The sequence below is a fragment of the Panthera tigris genome, chromosome D2 (genome assembly GCF_018350195.1).
Source record: "Panthera tigris isolate Pti1 chromosome D2, P.tigris_Pti1_mat1.1, whole genome shotgun sequence".
NCBI classification, from domain to species: domain Eukaryota; kingdom Metazoa; phylum Chordata; class Mammalia; order Carnivora; family Felidae; genus Panthera; species Panthera tigris.
In genome coordinates, this window is record NC_056670.1 from 68,680,072 (window position 1) to 68,698,441 (window position 18,370).

General features: G+C 42.1%; 1 protein-coding gene across 5 annotated transcripts in view; it reads left to right on the top strand.

Annotated features, from left to right (window-relative positions):
* Positions 1-18,370, top strand: part of ACSL5 (acyl-CoA synthetase long chain family member 5) — a 45,106-nt gene that overhangs the window by 25,373 nt on the left and 1,363 nt on the right. For all 5 annotated transcript variants that reach the window (XM_042960670.1, XM_007087176.3, XM_042960668.1 and 2 more), the window contains exons 4-20: positions 2,607-2,671; positions 2,783-2,884; positions 4,514-4,613; positions 5,853-6,031; positions 6,727-6,759; positions 6,848-6,899; positions 7,652-7,725; positions 8,325-8,402; positions 9,788-9,922; positions 12,390-12,524; positions 13,050-13,145; positions 14,686-14,758; positions 15,038-15,126; positions 15,425-15,541; positions 16,802-16,945; positions 17,581-17,682; positions 18,162-18,233. In XM_042960670.1, coding sequence (XP_042816604.1) covers positions 2,607-2,671; positions 2,783-2,884; positions 4,514-4,613; positions 5,853-6,031; positions 6,727-6,759; positions 6,848-6,899; positions 7,652-7,725; positions 8,325-8,402; positions 9,788-9,922; positions 12,390-12,524; positions 13,050-13,145; positions 14,686-14,758; positions 15,038-15,126; positions 15,425-15,541; positions 16,802-16,945; positions 17,581-17,682; positions 18,162-18,233 — 1,646 coding nt within the window. The remainder of the gene's footprint in view (positions 1-2,606; positions 2,672-2,782; positions 2,885-4,513; positions 4,614-5,852; positions 6,032-6,726; positions 6,760-6,847; positions 6,900-7,651; positions 7,726-8,324; positions 8,403-9,787; positions 9,923-12,389; positions 12,525-13,049; positions 13,146-14,685; positions 14,759-15,037; positions 15,127-15,424; positions 15,542-16,801; positions 16,946-17,580; positions 17,683-18,161; positions 18,234-18,370) is intronic.

Sequence of the window (18,370 nt, forward strand, 5' to 3'; positions counted from 1 at the left end):
CGAATCATCTATGGAGAGTGTTTACACTCTCCTCTAGTTCTGCCCTATTGCAGCAGATCAGAATTCCACACAGTGAGACCCAAGAATCTGAATCTTTGACAAAGCTTCCCAGGGGCTCTGGGAGCCAGACTTTCCACTCTACTTAGCTGAGGGCAGCAATTTGGCCAAGAAATTGTTCACCGGTGGGCTCTTTGTAGATGGCCGCACCTTAGAATAGAGGGACGAAGCTAATCAAAGGCGAGGCTGTTGCCTGGTCAGGACTTCGGCTAATCAGGCTGAAGCCGATTAGGGCACCGAGTTTAATGAGGCTTCAGTTGGTGCCCCTTTGGGCCAATTATTTGACTTGTTCCTGGGCCGTGGGCCTCTGCTAGAATGTTCATCATTAGGGAAGTGATGGGATGCAGAATGGCATTTCCACATTTATCACCATTCTCTTACTGAGTGGGCTTGAAGAAACTGCCCCAGTCCTTCATGATGCCTTGTGCCTTAGGGGTAACAATAGTTACCGATGTGCCCGGAGTCACATGCCATCGGTGCTAGCTATCACTAGTGAGGATTTTAATACAAGGGATCCCAGCAGTAGGCCACGGGAGGTGCGTTCTCCGGGATGGAGAAGTGGCTGGGAGCAGCTTGCAGACCAGCACGTGCCCGGCTTCCGGGAAAGTTAGTGTCAGGCTTGACTTCTTGCACATTCGTGCAGCTGTTTCAGCAGAAGGAAAAAGTAGCAATGTTTCCCGTGGACAGTCTCCTCATTCATTTTTTAAATATGTCTTTAATCAGAGTGGTTCTCTCTTCCTGGCTTTCTTTCCCTTTCCTTCTGTCACTTAGGCTGGAAGTTCACTTATTTACCTCTGAATTCTTAGTAACTCTGTCTCAGAATGCTTCCTTTTGGCAAGATCCGAATTCCTCCAGCAATTTGGCTAGATCCTCTGGGTAAAATTTCCTTCACTTCCACTTTTCTATTTATAACTCTGTCTATTTCTGGCTTGGATGAGGGGGCTTCTCCGTTAGTTAGCGTTGCTCCCTAGCTGGACAACACCACTTCCGTGACTTTCAAAGCCGCGTTTGCTGTTTGTTTCTAGCAAGTGGAGCTCCCAACCTTCAGCAATTAGGAAGCTTCATTCTTCTCTTGCCAAATGTACGCCACAATTGTAAAAATATCGAAGGTGACGGGGCGCCTGGGTGGCTCAGTCGGTTAAGCGTCCGACTTCGGCTCAGGTCACGATCTCACGGTGTGTGAGTTCAAGCCCCGCGTCGGGCTCTGTGCTGACAGCTCAGAGCATGGAACCTGTTTTAGATTCTTTGTCTCCCTCTCTCTCTGACCCTCCCCTGTTCATGCTCTGTCTCTCTCTGTCTCAAAAATAAATAAATATTAAAAAAATTAAAAAAAAAATATAAAAGGTGAACGTATGTGTGCGTGTGTACAGGTGTGCAACTGTGTGTGCACAAGTGCACATATGTCACTGTGGTTCCTTATGAGTCTCAGTATCTCGGAAGACATTCTATAAACAGGCTAAGTACATCAACAGGTGATTCAAGAGAGTAAATGAAACGAGGGGAAAGGTCCCACCTGAATAGCTGTTAAAGAAACTTAGACGGAAGTACTTTTTAAGCCTATCAAACCAGAAGTATGATAAAAAGATACTATTTAGTGTCTACTACTTGATATGTCGCTGGTGGGAGAAAAGCCAATTGTCACAACTGCTTCGTGCAGCAGAGCTCCACTGACCGCCACAACCCCCAAGCCCTCCCCAGCCAAGTTATTTCATTTCAGAGACTCCAAGAAAATGTCCTAAACTTGAAATTAGGATTTGAGAGTATTTATTATAGCATTATTTAAGGTGTCAAATTTGGAAACAACCTAAATACTCATACTGAGATAAATTCAACTGCAGTAGAACCCTTCATCGGATGGTCATAAAAGGCCACTGAAATCTCTATAGAGAAGACATGACAACATGGGAATTTTTAAATCAGATGGGAGAAGGAAGCAGGATCCAAAGTGTATATGTGGAATGAACATAACCCTGTAAAATTATACAAAGGAACTATGAAAATAAAGATCAGTGTTAATGATATTTGTGTTTGATAATTTGATATTTGATAATGATAATGGTGTTTAGGTGATGGAATCATTGACAGCTCATATTTTGATTTTTTACATATTTTTTATGAGCATACATTTCTCTTATTATAAGGAAGCTCAATCCAAGATTATCCAATATAGGTTCTTTGTGTTTCTTGTGGGATTTTACTTATTCACATCATATGGGTTGTCCATCCTGCCGGTTTTCTTCAAATGTCTGTTCCAATAAGGGTCACATATTCCAACACCGAAACACCCTGAATGTTTGAAAACATTTCCTAAATGTTTCAAATGTAGTTCCAAATGCACTTTCTAAATATTTCTAATGTAGTTTGTAAAAACTCTTTCTGCCTTTGAGAACTGAGTACTTACTGCCTTTGAATTTCCTTCATAAGAGTAGCTCACATTCTTACTGGATTTCTCCTCCTTTGTGTCTTGTCTCTTCCTAATCTCCTGCTATCTTCTCTGGTCCAAAGGATTTGCAGATGGAGCTGATTTTCTTTTAATGTTATGTTTTTAGATAATGGGCCTTGCTTGGGATATAGAAAACCAAACCAGCCCTATAGATGGCTGTCTTACAAGCAGGTAAGTCATGCCCATGGTATTGGATAGATTCTTACTGTGGTATTCTGAGCTACTTTGGTCTCTTGACTGCTTTTTTTTTTTTTTGCCCCCACCCCCACCCCCATCTTGTAGGTGTCTGATCGAGCAGAATACCTGGGCTCCTGTCTCTTGCATAAAGGATATGGGCCATCAACAAACCAATTCATTGGCATCTTTGCTCAGAATAGGCCAGAGGTAACCGTGTTGAAGTTAACTCCAGAAATGAGTCAGGCCTAGGTCTAAAGACTTAAACCCCACCCTGAAACCAATACTTTTATACTTGCTGATGACTTACCAAAACTATTTAAAGACCTCCTACTCTTTAAATATTGTTCCAGTGTAAAGAGTTACAGCTCAGAGCCTCCTTAATCCCTGGTTGAATGTCTAATGATCTAAGTTGGTAACTGGATTTCTCTTATTTCCTAGCCCATTATGATTCACTTTAAGTCAGTCTCTGCCAAATGAGGAGAAAGTAAGGACGCTGTGGGGAGCTGGCAAATAAGAGCTTGTGGACATTGTAGAAAGGAGGGGAGGTGTTTGTATTAGAATTGGAACATTCATGTTGTACTTAAACTTGTCAAACAAGGTACCCATTGCTACTGAGAGTGGCTATAACCATCTTTATATAGTGAGTTGAAAGAAGACGTAGACATTAAGATGATTGGACTCAAGCTTTAGTTAAGTCATTAGGCCAGTATCTTCAGAGAAAGCCTTTGTATGCTTCAGAATAGTTGGAAGTCCTATGCTTACTAGAGCCAGTTGCTTAACCTAAAAGCTGAGAGGGCACTGGCTGCACTTTTGGGTGAATCTACACACTCCACTCTGTTACACCCAGCCTTGATAGGAAGGGATATCCTTGACTTTAATTTAGGAACTTAATGCCAAACCTGGGATATTAGTCCGCTTGTGCAACCACAACAAAATATCACAGACTGGGTGGCTTAACAATAGAACTTTATTTTCTCATGGTTCTGGAGGCTGAAAGTCCAAGACCAAGGTGTCAGCATGTTTGGTTTCTACTGAGGCTTCTCTTCTTGGCTTGCAGATGGCTGCCTTCAAAATGAGTCCTCACGTGGCCTCTTCTGTTACCCTTGGTGCCTCTTCTTCTTCTTATAAGGACACCAGTCATATCGGATCAGAGTTCCACCCTTAGGACCTTATTTATTACCTCTTGAAAGGCCCTATCTCCCAAAGCAGTCACATTGGGTGTTAGGGTTTCAACATGATTTTCAGGGGGGTTGGGGGGTGGACACAACTCAGTCCGTAACACCTAGACTGACATTTAAGGCCCACCACTCGCAGATGCTGACCCACCTTTCCAATTCATTTTGTATTAACCTTCACGCTTCTTGATGTATATACAGTGATGTTGTGCTATCCTATCTTTGTTCATCCACTTCCTTCTTCCCTGAATGCCTGCTCTGCCTCCACCTCCATAGTCAAATCTTACCAGTCCTTCAAAGCCCTGCCCCATTTCCATCACTTTCCCCAAAGTAGTCCCAGATGGCCTTTACGCCACCCCAAAAGTGATCTCTCCTTCCTTTAAATTCCTTAAAACGAATGCTTTCTGTACCTCTTATGGATAGAACTTACTGCACTTCTACCTTTGGATTTTGGTCCTTTGTGTAATAGTTGTCTCCGCGCCTAGCTTATCTCCTTTATTTAGCTGTACTCTACAGCATTAGCAATGGAAGCCTCTAGGGCCCCACGTGATTTCTTTCAACACGAAGGCCTCAAACAAGCATTTGTGGGCTGAATGACTGAAGTAATACTCTTCCCTTTCAAAGCGTTCTCTAGTTCTTACTGGAGCTTTTCTCCATACAGTGGATCATCTCTGAGTTGGCTTGTTACACATACTCCATGGTAGCCGTCCCCCTGTATGATACCTTGGGAGCAGACGCCATCATATACATTGTCAACAAGGGTAAAGCTTTGCTATTAAATTATAACTTGATTCTGTGTTCATGCTGAGTGATTCCTCAATATCTGCTTTGGTTAACAGACTTGGAATGCTATGGCCAGAATTTGCTCAAGTCTTTCCTGTCCTGTAGTACCGAGGCTATAATTTACAAGGAAGTTACCAAAAGCACAAGCAGGGATATGTACAGATAGAAAGTTCAATAAAATGTTCAAGGTGGCACGGTGTGACAGTATAGTTTAGAGATAAGATGCCTTACTTTGGCCACACTGGATAAAAGGTCATCGAGTGAGTGACTAAGTCATTTAATTGACTAAATCACTATGGAACTTCTGATCTCATTTCCTATCATTGTAAATCCAAGTCAGTACAGTTAGCCAGCATGCACCAATGTCCATGGTGAATTTGTAGAAAAAGATTACCATGGTTAGAGAAATAAGTACAAGCTCAAAGGTCAAGTAACAGCTCTTTCCCATATCCAAGATCTTACCTTCTGTCCCAGAACTAGTAGGTTGAGTGAGTAGACCCATTTAAACTATAAACATAATCAGCAGTTGTTGTCGTTTTTTTATTTTTACAAACAACTATCACAGCAAATGCTAACATTTAGAATCATAAAATGTTTGTCTGCTGAAATCCCATTTGTCCCTTTTCTCTTCTACTCCCTACTTCCCTCCCCAAAATAAAACACAGTGACAGGACCACACCTAAGTGATCCATGTTTGTTGTCTGTATTCTTTTTTTTTTAAATTTTTTTTTTTTCAACGTTTTTTATTTATTTTTGGGACAGAGAGAGACAGAGCATGAACGGGGGAGGGGCAGAGAGAGGGAGACACAGAATCGGAAACAGGCTCCAGGCTCCGAGCCATCAGCCCAGAGCCTGACGCGGGGCTCGAACTCACAGACCGCGAGATCGTGACCTGGCTGAAGTCGGACGCTTAACCGACTGCGCCACCCAGGCGCCCCTGTTGTCTGTATTCTTAAGCAGAAAGAATTACATGACTCTAGAAACTGTAAACTGTGTTGGTAGCATGCATGAAAACTATGTGCTTCTGTTTCAATTAAGCTCGTTTATTATTGATGGAATGTTTCAGGTTTTCTGCATTATAAATCTGATTTGCAGACATAATCTCCTTTGGGTACCCACTAGCTTTGAAATTTTCAAAAATCTCTTCCTTGTTGCAAGGCAATCAGGTACCTAGCAGGTACCATGAAGGTGACCTCTGGCTCTGTTTCTGCTTCCAGCTAATATCTCTGCGGTGATCTGTGACACTCCCCAAAAGGCATCTCTCCTGATAGAGAATGTGAAGAAGGGCCTCACCCCAGGCCTGAAATTGATCATCCTCATGGATCCCTTTGAGGATGACCTAAAGGAAAGAGGAGAGAAAAATGGAGTTGAGATCTTATTGCTGTTTGATGCTGAGGTATGGGCTTTAAATTCAAATAATAGCTTTAAGAGGAGTAAATGAGACTCATGCCGTGAAGTTTGAGAATTATTTCTCTAAAACAATTCAGAAGCCATGCCAGAGGAGAAGAAAGGTCTGTGGTCAATGGGCACAGTCTTCTAAGTGGAGGATTTATGAATACTGAGGTCAGTGGTAGTTAAGGATGTGGGTCCTGGAGTCAGGTTACAGGGTTCATATTCCAGCTCCACATCTATTAGTCAGGTGACCTTAGGCAAGTTTCTCCACATCTCCCTTTTCCCCTGTGTAAAATAAGGATGAAATAGTCCCTAACTCACAGAGGAGTTGTAAAGTGTTAAATGAGTCAATCTATATAAAGTGTTCAGGACAGCGACTGGTATATAGTGAGCCCTGAAATGTCAACTATTCCTATTATTCAGAAAGATTTAGTAATGGTCCTAGATGACTGGACCGCAAGAATACAATGGGAAGTTTGGACATCTGAAATCTGCCTGCTTGAGGCTGGTATTCTAGGGAAACCTTATGTTCTTCCCTGCCTGAATATTGGCTTCTAGACCTGATCTGGGTTAGAGCATTGCTTTGATTCCCACAGAAAAGGGAGGTGTTTACATGGAAAAGGAAAGAGAGGGCTGTGTTTGTCATAAGTCTGTCCATCTTAACCGATGACTTCCTTTCTTGGCTTTCTGTTCACGTAGAATCTAGGCAAAGAGAACTTCAGAAAACCTATGGTAAGTTTTCTTCTGCCCAAAATTGAGTCTTGCCATATTCAACTCCCAAAGCTCTTGGTAGATTAATCCTTTGTGCTTCCTCCTCTAGCCCCCTAGACCAGAAGACCTGAGTATCATCTGCTTCACCAGTGGGACCACAGGTCAGTGCCCATGAAGCTGTCCCAGAGGCCTCTGCTCAGCCAAAAACATAGTGTGAATCACCACTGGTCTGGTAAATATACCCTATCCTTAGGGTCATACAACCTAAGTTTTGAGTATGGATGCCCACGTGGAAAAATGTAAGTATAAGCAAGTAAACTTCATGGAACACATGGGGAGGTTTTTCCATGCTATGGACTTCAGGAACCATACAGATGGCATCAGAGTCAATTTTCTTCCCCAACCACCACTCTCTCAACTTGACCCACCAGAATGGTTTCAATCAAGGTGACTCAGGGACAGTTCTACACAGATCAGTGTGTGCCCATCCCTACCCCTGAAGCTACTTATCTGTTATAACTCCAAGTAGATTTAGATATGGCCCCATGTGCCAGTTTGTAATGTGATAGTTAGGAAATATAGTTAGGTCTGAAGTCTTAAACATGAAAACAGTGCAAGGTTGGGGGGGGGGTGGGGGGTCACTTGGAGTTTTATTTTCGACTGTTGCAATGTGAGATTGTGGCTGTACCCTCTGTGGTAGTAGAAGTCTAGCAATGTTGTCAGCAGTAGTGTCTCTGGGTGCATTAATCATTCATAAACGGAGTCCTATACCATTCATAAAAAAGACACAGTGACCAGAGAAGCTCTTGACTCTCTGGAACAGAACCATTTGAATGCATCTTCTTATTTCACAACCAAAGGCTACCTATTAGTTATTTAAAGGGTCTTTTTTTCCATGTCCTATTTCCTACAGGTGACCCTAAAGGAGCCATGTTGACCCATGAAAATATTGTTGCAAACAGTTCTGCTTTTCTCAAATGTATGGAGGTCAGTGGTCAATTTAAAAAGAGGTATTCATTAAAATGTAAATCCGTCATAAGATTTTAATCTTGATGTTAGAGGAGGCAGAGACAAAAAAACAAAACAAAACCAAAAGCCACGTTAAAGGCCTGACAATGAATCAGTGTGGACAAATACTGGTGCATCTCTGTCCAGAGGACTGTGCATTTTCCAGCCTTGGTCTCTTAGAATCACTGCATGTATCTACACTCAGTGAAGTTAAGGAGCACCTTAACTTCAGTCATACAGTGCACAACCTGTGCAACTATGTGTGGCAATCCTGGCAATTTCTTTAAAATTAAAGAAAAAATTTTGTTGAGATATTATTGACATATTAATTTCAGGTGTACAACGTGATTCCATATATGCATATACTGCAAAATGGTCCCTGTGATAAATTCCAAGTCCATCAACACACATAGTTTTTTTTCTTGTGATGAGAACTTTTCAGATCTACTCACTTAACAACTTTCAAATCTGCAACACAGTATTATTAACTGTAGTTAATAGGAGCTGCTTTTAAATCTCCTTTAGAATAGAAAGTTAGCACTAATCCAATGGTGTCTCTTTCTTGTTCTGATCTATAGTGTATTTTCAAGCCCACCACTGAGGATGTGTCCATTTCCTACCTCCCCTTGGCTCATATGTTTGAGAGGATTGTACAGGTGAGTGACCTATGTTCCTACCACGTATGTGAAAAGGCAGTCTTGATTAGTAGTTCCATGTTTATTTCAAAGGCAGCTACACAACATTTGTGATCCTTTCTCTAATTGGAAAGAAGCACACAGGGAGCTGGTGCAGTTGAGTCCTAACCCTGGCATTTACACTTGCTGCAAGCCTTTCTAGTTGTGTCTATATATGTCCAGCAGAATTAATGGTTGCTCCTGTCTTTACCCAGGGGCCTGTGAGTCCAGTGACGTCATAGCCAGGAGCTTACTATCTGCTCTTAATTCTATTTTGGGATAGGAATATTGTTTCTTCCTTTACATTTTATTTTTGTTAGAATTTTTTTAAAAGACCTAGGGTTAGGGGCACCTGGGTGGCTCAGTCAGTTGAGTGTTTGACTTTGGCTCAGGTCGTGATCTCACGGTTTGTGGGGGTGAGCCCCGCATCGGGCTCTGTGCTGACAGCTCAGAACCTGGAGCCTGCTTTGGATTCTGTGTGTGTGTGTGTGTGTGTGTGTGTGTGTGTGTGTGTCTCTGCCCCTCCCCCACTCATGCTCTATGTCTCTCTCACTCTCTCTCAAAAATAAATAAACATTAAAAATTAAAAAAAAAAAAGACCTAGGGTTAGAGAAAAGGAAGTTTCCCACAAAGGTGCAGAGAAGGAACATTTGATCCGGGTAAGATGTTCAGTATGTGTCAAAGTAGAGCCAGTTAGGATCATATGAATGCCAGAGAGCTGCCTTTCTGTCAGTGGACTCCAGGCTTGTCAGGCAATTCTGGGGCTGATTTGAGAACGGAAAATAGTGCTGGCCTTCCCAAAACACATGCAGTAGTATGGATGGAAAATCCCCTCGCTGCTACTCACTTAAATACCTCTTCAACCAGTTTATCTGTTGATGCGTGAAATGCCAAAATGAACAATTCAGTTCCTTGGGCTAAAGTGTTGGCATCTGATTAATAAAATATGAACTCTAATAAGCATACTTTTTCACATTCTAACACCTCCGACATTGAGATAGTCTTCCAACCGTAGGCATGTTCTGGTTTCAGTGGCAGGGTTTTTCTTAGTGCTACATGATGGACGGTCTCTTACAAAGGACAGTGTCTCGAACTGTCACTCAGAGCTACAGGTGGAATAGGGTGGGCCCTCCATCTCACGGTCTGTCTTCCCTGTCCTGCCACCTCAGCAGAAATGAGTTTCCAACCTGTCTTGGGCACAGGCTCTCAGAGTTCTGGGTATCTGAAATTTGTGGGGAGGGTGCTGTACAGAGAAAAGTGCCTGTGGATGGCAACCTAGTTCCTCAATTCTGCCCAAGACAGCCCCCCTCCCGCCACCATGAAGTGGGCCTTTGGCTCTGAGCCCTGCTCTTTGGTTTTGCTTTTAGACTATCGTGTACTCTTGTGGTGCCAAAGTCGGTTTCTTCCAAGGAGATATTCGGTTGCTTCCTGATGACCTGAAAACTCTGAAGCCCACAGTGTTTCCTTCTGTGCCTCGACTACTCAACAGAATCTACGATAAGGTGCCAACCTTGCTTCTGTGGGGCTTGCCCTGGAGATGAAGGAACGGTCTGTGGCTTAGGCCTAAGGTTTTTAGGGACTTTACGTTGCTAAGAAAGTTTTCCCACATACGCCCCCTACTCCCCATGAGCATCCACCTAATAGCCACATTCACAAATGCAACTGTAAAAAACCACAATAAATGAAAACTCCTTTCATGCGGATAAGATCGTTTGGACCAGATCTGGAGAAAGAGCTCAAGTCAGGGACTTAGGGAGCCCCTCAAAATTAAGCTGACTTATTGAGGAGGTGTTACTCCGCTTTCATAATGCCTATAGGCTCTTGAGTTTCCTGCTGAGGTACCAGGCCCATGGGCAACATTTCATATGCATTCCACTATCTAATCCTTGCAAAAACACAGGAAATCCCATCCACACTTACTGTTCCCAACTTCCAGCTGAGGAGACTGAGCCTTGGGGAGGGGAGAGGAGGAAGAAAGAAAAGAAAAAAAAAAAAAAAACCTGGCCAGAATCATAACCAATAAGGGTTTGGGCCAGAATCAAACTGTCACATAGTAGTTAGTTGTCATTGATCACTGCTCTATTTTTCATTCAACTTTACAACACGGTGATTTTTCTAATTCAATTTAATCATTTCTCCTGCATTCATTAGCTGAGATTCTTCTAGAAAGATGTGACAAGTGTTCTTTCCCTTTATTTATCAATCTTTAGAATAATGAATTGGTGCCCCAGAGATCTTCAGAAATGACCAAGATTTTTCATTTGTAATATTTTGAACTCGTGATTTGCATAGTTGTATGCTTAATCCATTTCAGTCATTCTTTCTGATATTCAAATTGTCCCACCATCAAAATTGGGAGCCCAATCAAGTTCTTCATGTGTCCTTTTGACATAACTCCCCATAACATGTCCCAAGCTTATCTTTTGTGTTTCTCACCCAAGTCTTGGATTGTCTAACTTTTCCAAGGAGTCCTTGGAACTGGGATTTGAACCCAGGCAATATAGTAATAGAGTCCAGGCTCTTAATCAGATATTTGATCATCTCACAATTCCATAGACATGGGATCCCCGAGGAAATAACACATGGCCACTCTGCACATGCTTTGGACTCCACCCCTGAGATTCTAGCATTCCCCTTCACACTTGTGAATCTCAGTACTATCCTGGGGCTTTGGTGATGGGGCAGGCAGCATTCTAGCACACAGATGACCCCTGAATATTGAAAGTGCTAGTTTTAACAGAATTGTTAACAACCCTAGCAGCTGTCAGCATGCTACGGAATTATTAGATTTGGCGGCTGTTATGGTTTTGGTTCATGTTATTAGACATTTTTACTTTTGATAGTTTTTTAATGATATGGTAATACTAAACACACAGCTTACTCTGCAACTTATTTTAAAAATGAAGGACTTTATTACTGTGACTACAAATTCCAGCCTCTGTCAGTGATATATTAGGAGGAAGTTGCCTTGTGAATGATGAAGATAAATCTCTTAAGGTTGAAAGAGGTATCAGGAATGACAGGATGCTGGCAACATTTGAGCGTAGATCTCGGAGAGAGGTGGTGAGATATTGACAAAATGATGGTATAGGCATAAGTAGATGCCTAGAACCTAGAGCACAGTTGGCATTAGGGGCTAAGGATGAATAGCTCAATTTAGCTAAAGGCTTAAAAATGGAAGTGTAAATATGGAAGATGGCTAGAGAGTTCTTTTCCAATTTTGAACTGGAAAAGAACTTTGATTTCCTTGAATCTGACTTCTGGTAGGATGGAGTCCTGAAGGCCAGAATATGGGGTTCAGGATTTCATTTTGGAAGTAAGGGGATTTCTTCGAGTTGTACTTGAAGCTCCCCTTTGGCAGGTACATGGTTTATAGATTAGTCACAGTGAGGCAAGAGTAAGGGAGTCTAGGGAAATAATGAGCTGGTAAAATGGTGCCATAATTAAGTCCAAAGGGAATAAATAAATAGAAAAATCTGTTGGGTTTTGTATGGTGTGGTTAAACAAACTTTAGTTACAGATAAGAGTGGTATTTTTCCATATTTAATGTACATAAGCATTATAGGGCAAGGGGAGGGAGAGATAGGAGGGAGAGATTCCTAGGCCTTTCTTTGATCTATTAAATCAAAGCCCTAAAAGTGTTGTCCATTGAGCTGTTTTTTATCTAGTACCCCCAGGTGATTTGGTAGGCAGATGTTGACAACATTTTGAGGACACGCTTATTTCAGCTGTCAAAGTTGTTTGCCAAGGACAAGGAATCTGGAGGAGCTGGAATTCTGTACCTATACACTCAGTGCACTTATTTCTTAGTGTGGCCCTAATTCTCTGGAATCATCATTATTTGGCAATGCAGTTCATGACATGAAAGTCACTTCCGTATGAAGCAAGAAGGCACTATCTTTTGCTCACTGGTGAATGGCGTTGGTATCTCCAGTAGGTTTCCAACTAAGAGGAACTATCATTTTCCAGGTACACAATGAAGCCAAGACACCCTTGAAGAAGTTCTTGTTGAACCTGGCTATTTCCTGTAAATTCAGTGAAGTAAAAAAGGGTATCATCAGGCGTGACAGTTTCTGGGACAAGCTCATCTTTGGAAAGATCCAGGTAGGTTGGTTGGGTACAGGACAGAGCCAGGCAAATATCTGGGCTTCCTGCTAGCTTATCATACTTTTCTTTTTCTCTGATGGCTGAGTGTCTCTTTAATGGGATATCCTTTCACACTTACTGGGTTTACTCCCCTTTTGAGGTGAGGTCTCTCTGGGACAACTTTGTCATTAAAGGATATTGGTCAAAAAGTAGAAAATGGATTTTCTTAAGTTTTGGCACACAGTCTTATTCTCTTGGGTGGTCTGTTGAGATTATAAGTAATGTGAAGGGTCTGGGAATATAAATCATCTGAGGAAATTTTTAAAAACTTGCAAGTCTAGTCTCAGCTAGGGATGTAAGTGACAATAAAAGCTAACATTTTAAGTGCTTTTCCTCAATGGCATGCCCTAGTGTAAGTGCTTTGTAAATTAACTAGTTTAACTCTTATAAAAACACTGGGTAGGCTGTTCTACCCATTTTGCAGTGGAAGAAACTGAAGCCAAGGGCATAGGTTTCAGCAGCTCTTTTGTTTCTCCTGAACAGGACAGCCTTGGCGGGAGGGTTAGCTTCATGGTCACTGCAGCTGCCCCCATCTCCAGCCCAGTTTTGATGTTCCTCCGGGCGGCAATAGGATGTCCGGTAAGCCAAGCACCTTCTTTGAAAATAGCCTATTTCACTTGTGCACACAAAAAGCTCACTCTTTTAAAAATGAAAACGCAACTGAAAAGCACCAAAGAGAGTGTCACCAAAAATCTCAAAGTCAAGAGAAAATAGCCTTCTCTTTATGCATCTGTATACATACATACATACCTTTACATAAACTGGCATCAGTTTTAAAATACTTGTTAAACAGTGCCCCATCAACATTGGTCCTGGTCAAATAAAGACCAACATCATTTTAATGGTTATTAGTTTATTGGATGTACCTAAGTAACTAGTCTCCTATGGATGGACATTTAAGTCGCTATTTTTTCACTGTTATAATCAATGAATTGATAAGGATACTTGTGTATCCTTTAGTATTGATGCAAATACCAATTTAGGGTATTAAATGCCTGCAAGTAGGGACTACTGGGTCAAAATATATGTTTTTTTCCCCCACATATGAATGTAGATTATCACACTTCCCTCCAGAAAGATCTTGTCTTTTTATACATTCCTGTAAATAATACACGAGATCTTATTTCCCCCACATTCTTGCCATTGTCAGGCTTTCCCAGTCATTTAAAGCTTAGCCAAGCAGATGTGTGAAAAGTCTCACTGCAGTTCTATTTCTTTTATTAACACTGAACATCTTTTCTATCACTTAATGGCACTTGTATTTCTTCCGGGAATTACTCTATTATTTTCTTTTAGAAAAATGGCCAATGGATAATAAAGTTCTCTTTCACATTGCTTCTAAGAGTTCATATAGTAATATTTGTTTTTTTGTGAATGTTTTTCCTAGTCTCATCTTTTTGCCTTGTGTATTGCTATATGAAAGTTTCAAATGTTTACATAATCAAACTGATTCATCTTTTCTATTTGTGGTTTTTGAATTGCTTAGATAGGACTTCCTAACTCCAGTATTTCATAAGACTGCTTTCATTCCTATTTTCTGATAATCTCATGGTTTTACTTTTTCCTAATTAAGCCTGTGTTCCATCTGGAACTTAGTACAAGTGCTTGGGTGTAGACATTCTCTCTCTCTCTTTTCCCCCAAATAGCTAATTAGTTCATCCATCTGACCAACATTCATGGCACAAATGAAACATTGTGTCCTCATAGTGTCCCCTTCTGTATATAACCACCATCATAAATGATTTTAATTGATGGCCAAGGCTAGAGGTCATCTACTCTTTCAAATTAGCACCCTCTTGGCCATTCTTAATGACTTCATTTCCCTCAGCCCCTAAAACCAACAGATACGTAGGTCCTATTGTCACACCCTTCCTGGAAATGCCCTCTTCTCCATCTCTACAAAGTCTGCCTATCACAGGCCCCCTCACTGCCCCCTCCCACCCCGCCCCAGTGCAGTAGCTTATGTGCTTGTTTGCCCCCGACCAGCAGATTGAAGGTGTTAGGACACCAAGTATCTTCCAAGCCTCAGAGACCTTGCTTTCCTCATGTCTTTCCACAGGGTATTGCCACCTCATGCTTTCTCTTGAGTAAGTCTCAAACCCTTCTTTGGTTTCCCCAGGTGTTTGAAGCTTATGGCCAAACAGAATGTTCTGCTGGCTGTACATTTACTTTACCTGGAGACTGGACATCAGGTAGGTTCTCCACCTACTGGGTGGGAGATGCAGTTGTTGGCAGGAGGGTTCTAAAGGAACTAGGGCTTGAGTTAGATAACCTCAGTGCTTTGGACAAATGTGGCAAATGCCAAACTCAAGTTTCAGTCCAGACCTTTCTATCTTGGCTATCCAGCATTGGCACTGGATGACTTTTCAGTTTTCTTGTTTTAGAGTCAATCCATAAATAAGTCAGAAACATTCCTGGACATTTATCACTGTTTCATGGTTTCCCAGCTGATTCAAGGTGGTGTTTTCTAGGCCACGTCGGAGTTCCCCTGGCTTGCAATCATGTGAAGCTAGAAGATGTGCCTGACATGAACTACTTTTCAGTGAACAGTGAAGGAGAGGTGGGTAGGTTGTGCTCTGTAGTCATGCCCAGACATCCATAGTAAATCTATTTATGTCAAAAAGAGCACACAACTGTGAGGAGGAGACTTGGGTTTGACTTGAGATCTTGACCAAGGAAATGGACATCTCTGAGTCTCACTTTCCTATCCCCTACAACAGGGAGTAAAATTTGGTGGTCTTCACACTGTAGTGGAAACCATCAAATGATTGGAGGTGGGAGCAGGCGTTTTGTGAAGTGCCTCTGCTGGGAGTTGCAGCCTTTCCCACTGTTACCAGCTTGTGCTGTCTTATGTGCAGATCTGCATCAAGGGCAGCAATGTATTCCAAGGATACCTGAAGGACCCTGAGAAGACCAAGGAGGTTCTGGATGAGGACGGCTGGCTTCACACAGGAGACATTGGTCGTTGGCTCCCGGTGGGTGCTTCTTCAAAATTGCCAGGAGCCTCTGTCGTTGGACTGAAGAGAATTACCTGCTTATAAGCAAGACAGGCAGAGATATGAGTAGATTAATCAGCTGAGGCAGCTTAGAGGAGTTACGTCTGAATCCTACCCGGCTTGTGGCATCCTCATACTATAAAGAGAAGAAAATACAGTTGAAGAACCTAGGCTGGCAGGTTCTAGACCCAGCTCTCCCATGGACCAAAAATATAATTCTGAGAAAGTCCCTCACACTACCGAAGGCTGAGCCTTATTAGTCACTTCCAGATGATGTCTGTTAGGCTGACTTGATGGCTAATTTCTGGAGTCAACCTCCTTGATGGTTCCATGGTTGGTTCAGTCTATTGTCCTACTTAGAGTGTGATCATGTGGATTGTATTTGCCACTTGCCCAGTTCTACAATTTAAATCCCTAAGACCCTAAGCTCCTCAGGCCAATAAGCTCAGAGAAATGAAGCTGCACATGACCTCTGGTGGCTGGTCAGAGAGCCTTCGCCGGCCCTGCTTCAGTCTCACGAAGCACAATAATTGACTTGATTAGCACCATGAAGCTATCTTAGCCTGCTCCAGGATCTAACAGGAGGGATACATGGAAGGGAGTCAAGGAGGGGGAGATCTAACTAATTCAAAAGTCTTAAGAAAGATAACTCCTTCCCACAGGGTGCCTGGGTGGCTCAGTTGGTTAAGCATCCAACTTTGGCTCAGGTCACGATCTCCCAGTTTGTGGGTTCAAGCCCTGAGTTGGGCTCTGTACTGACAGCTCAGAGCCTGGAGCCTGCTTCAAATTCTGTATCTCCCTCTCTCTGCCCCTTCCCCGCTCATGCTCTCTCTCTCAAAAATGAATAAACATTAAAAAAAATTTTGTCTTAAAAAGATAAGTCCTTCCCTATTCCTGAGAGTTCTGGAAATGGAATAATTGAAAATTACGTTATTTGGAAACTCACAGCTGCAAAGCTTCTTCATTAGATGAGGCAACCATTTACACAACTTCAGCAGGTCCTGGGGATGTTTTCCGAGGTTGCACGTGGACCCTCCACAAGGACATAACACTATAGGTTATTGCTGGAAGCTGCTCCCCTCCCCTTTCCCCAAAGCCAAAAAAGAGAAATGAAAGCTTGCTCAAAAGTCTGTAGTGAAGTCAAGATGTAGAAGGAAAATACCTGTGACTTCTTCCCCCTCTACGCTGACATCGTTTCTGGGGCTCAAAAACACTGATGCTGTTTTCTGTTTCGTATAGAATGGAACTCTGAAGATCATTGACCGTAAAAAGAACATTTTCAAGCTGGCCCAAGGAGAATACATTGCTCCAGAGAAGATAGAAAATATCTACATCAGGAGTAGACCGGTGTTGCAAGTTTTTGTGCACGGGGATAGCTTACGGGTAATATACTGTTTTAACATTAGCCATTTTCAGGCACAGGCCATGCCGGTTCTTGTAGCTACAGGAAATCTGTATAAATGGGTTTAGGATGAAAAGATTTGAGTTTATAAAACCGAAGAAATGAAGCCACAGTTCAACCCTCAAATAAGGCAATACAATGTAAAAAACAAAAATGGTCTATGATGGCATCTGTAAACAGATGGCATCTGTTGTCATGGTTGCACCAATGGGTAGTCATTTGATAAGAAACAGCCCCATGTCACACTTAGTTCCCACTACAGTGGGAGTTCCTCTAGAGCTACAAACTGTATATACCGTGTGTAAACTTAGCTTTTGGGGAGTGAGCAAGGGTTGGCAAAGAGGCCAGAGATGCTTTAGGCTTCAGGCTGAACACTGTTTCTTTTTGAGTAATCGATATCGAATAGAACATTTTTGTAAAAAGATATTGAGTAGGAAAATGGGATCAGAGTTCCATGAAGGTTTTAAATGTATGGTGAGAAAAGAGTTGGACACTATATTGAGCTGAGGTCTTGGGAAGTATCTATTCCAAAGATATAATCCTGCTGTTGTCATCCACTGTGGGCCACCGCTATCCTAGCTCTCACATGTTCTTGTTCCTGGTTTGCCTTCCACAGTCCTCCTTAGTGGGAGTGTTGGTTCCTGACCCAGAAGTGCTGCCCTCCTTTGCAGCCAAACTTGGGGTTAAAGGCTCCCTTGAAGAACTGTGCAAAAACCAAGTAAGTCTTGCTTAAGAAAGTTCTATGCATACCCACGGGGCCCACCGTGGGAGAGTAAAGGCCCCACCAACTCAGGCACCAATGATGCCATCCTCTCTGGAAGAACTGGCTGTTCTTGAACTTAGGATAGGTGGCTGTAGCTGAAATTGACTGGTTTTATTAGATAGGAGGATAGGATGGGATGGGGAGTTAAAAACAAACGACAACAAAAACCCTCTATTCTTTTTAAAGTATGAATGTGGAGAATAGAGAATCAAAAAATACCATCCAGAGAAAATCTGCTAACATTTAGATTTGCCTTTCCTTCTCATTAGTCTTTTGAGCATTATTAAGCATAAAATGTGCTTGTACATACATACACCTATATCCTGCTTTTACCCTGATGGCCTTTTGTACGCATTTTGAGTTGGTTCACGCTTAGCCTTTCTTGTGGTCTCTTTTTCAAATAGCCGTGCTTTAAGCTTGTTTTCTCTTCTTAGGTTATAAATAAAGCCATTTTAGAAGACTTGCAGAAAATTGGGAGAGAAAGTGGTCTTAAATCCTTTGAACAGGTATGTACTACTGAAGTTGTCTAGTTATCTCAAGTCACACTAGAAAGTTCTAAAGTTTGCATGTATAACGGGGTTTTAATGTAGTTCCCAAGGAATTGATTTGAGATTTTGTACCATTAATGCATTAAATACAAATG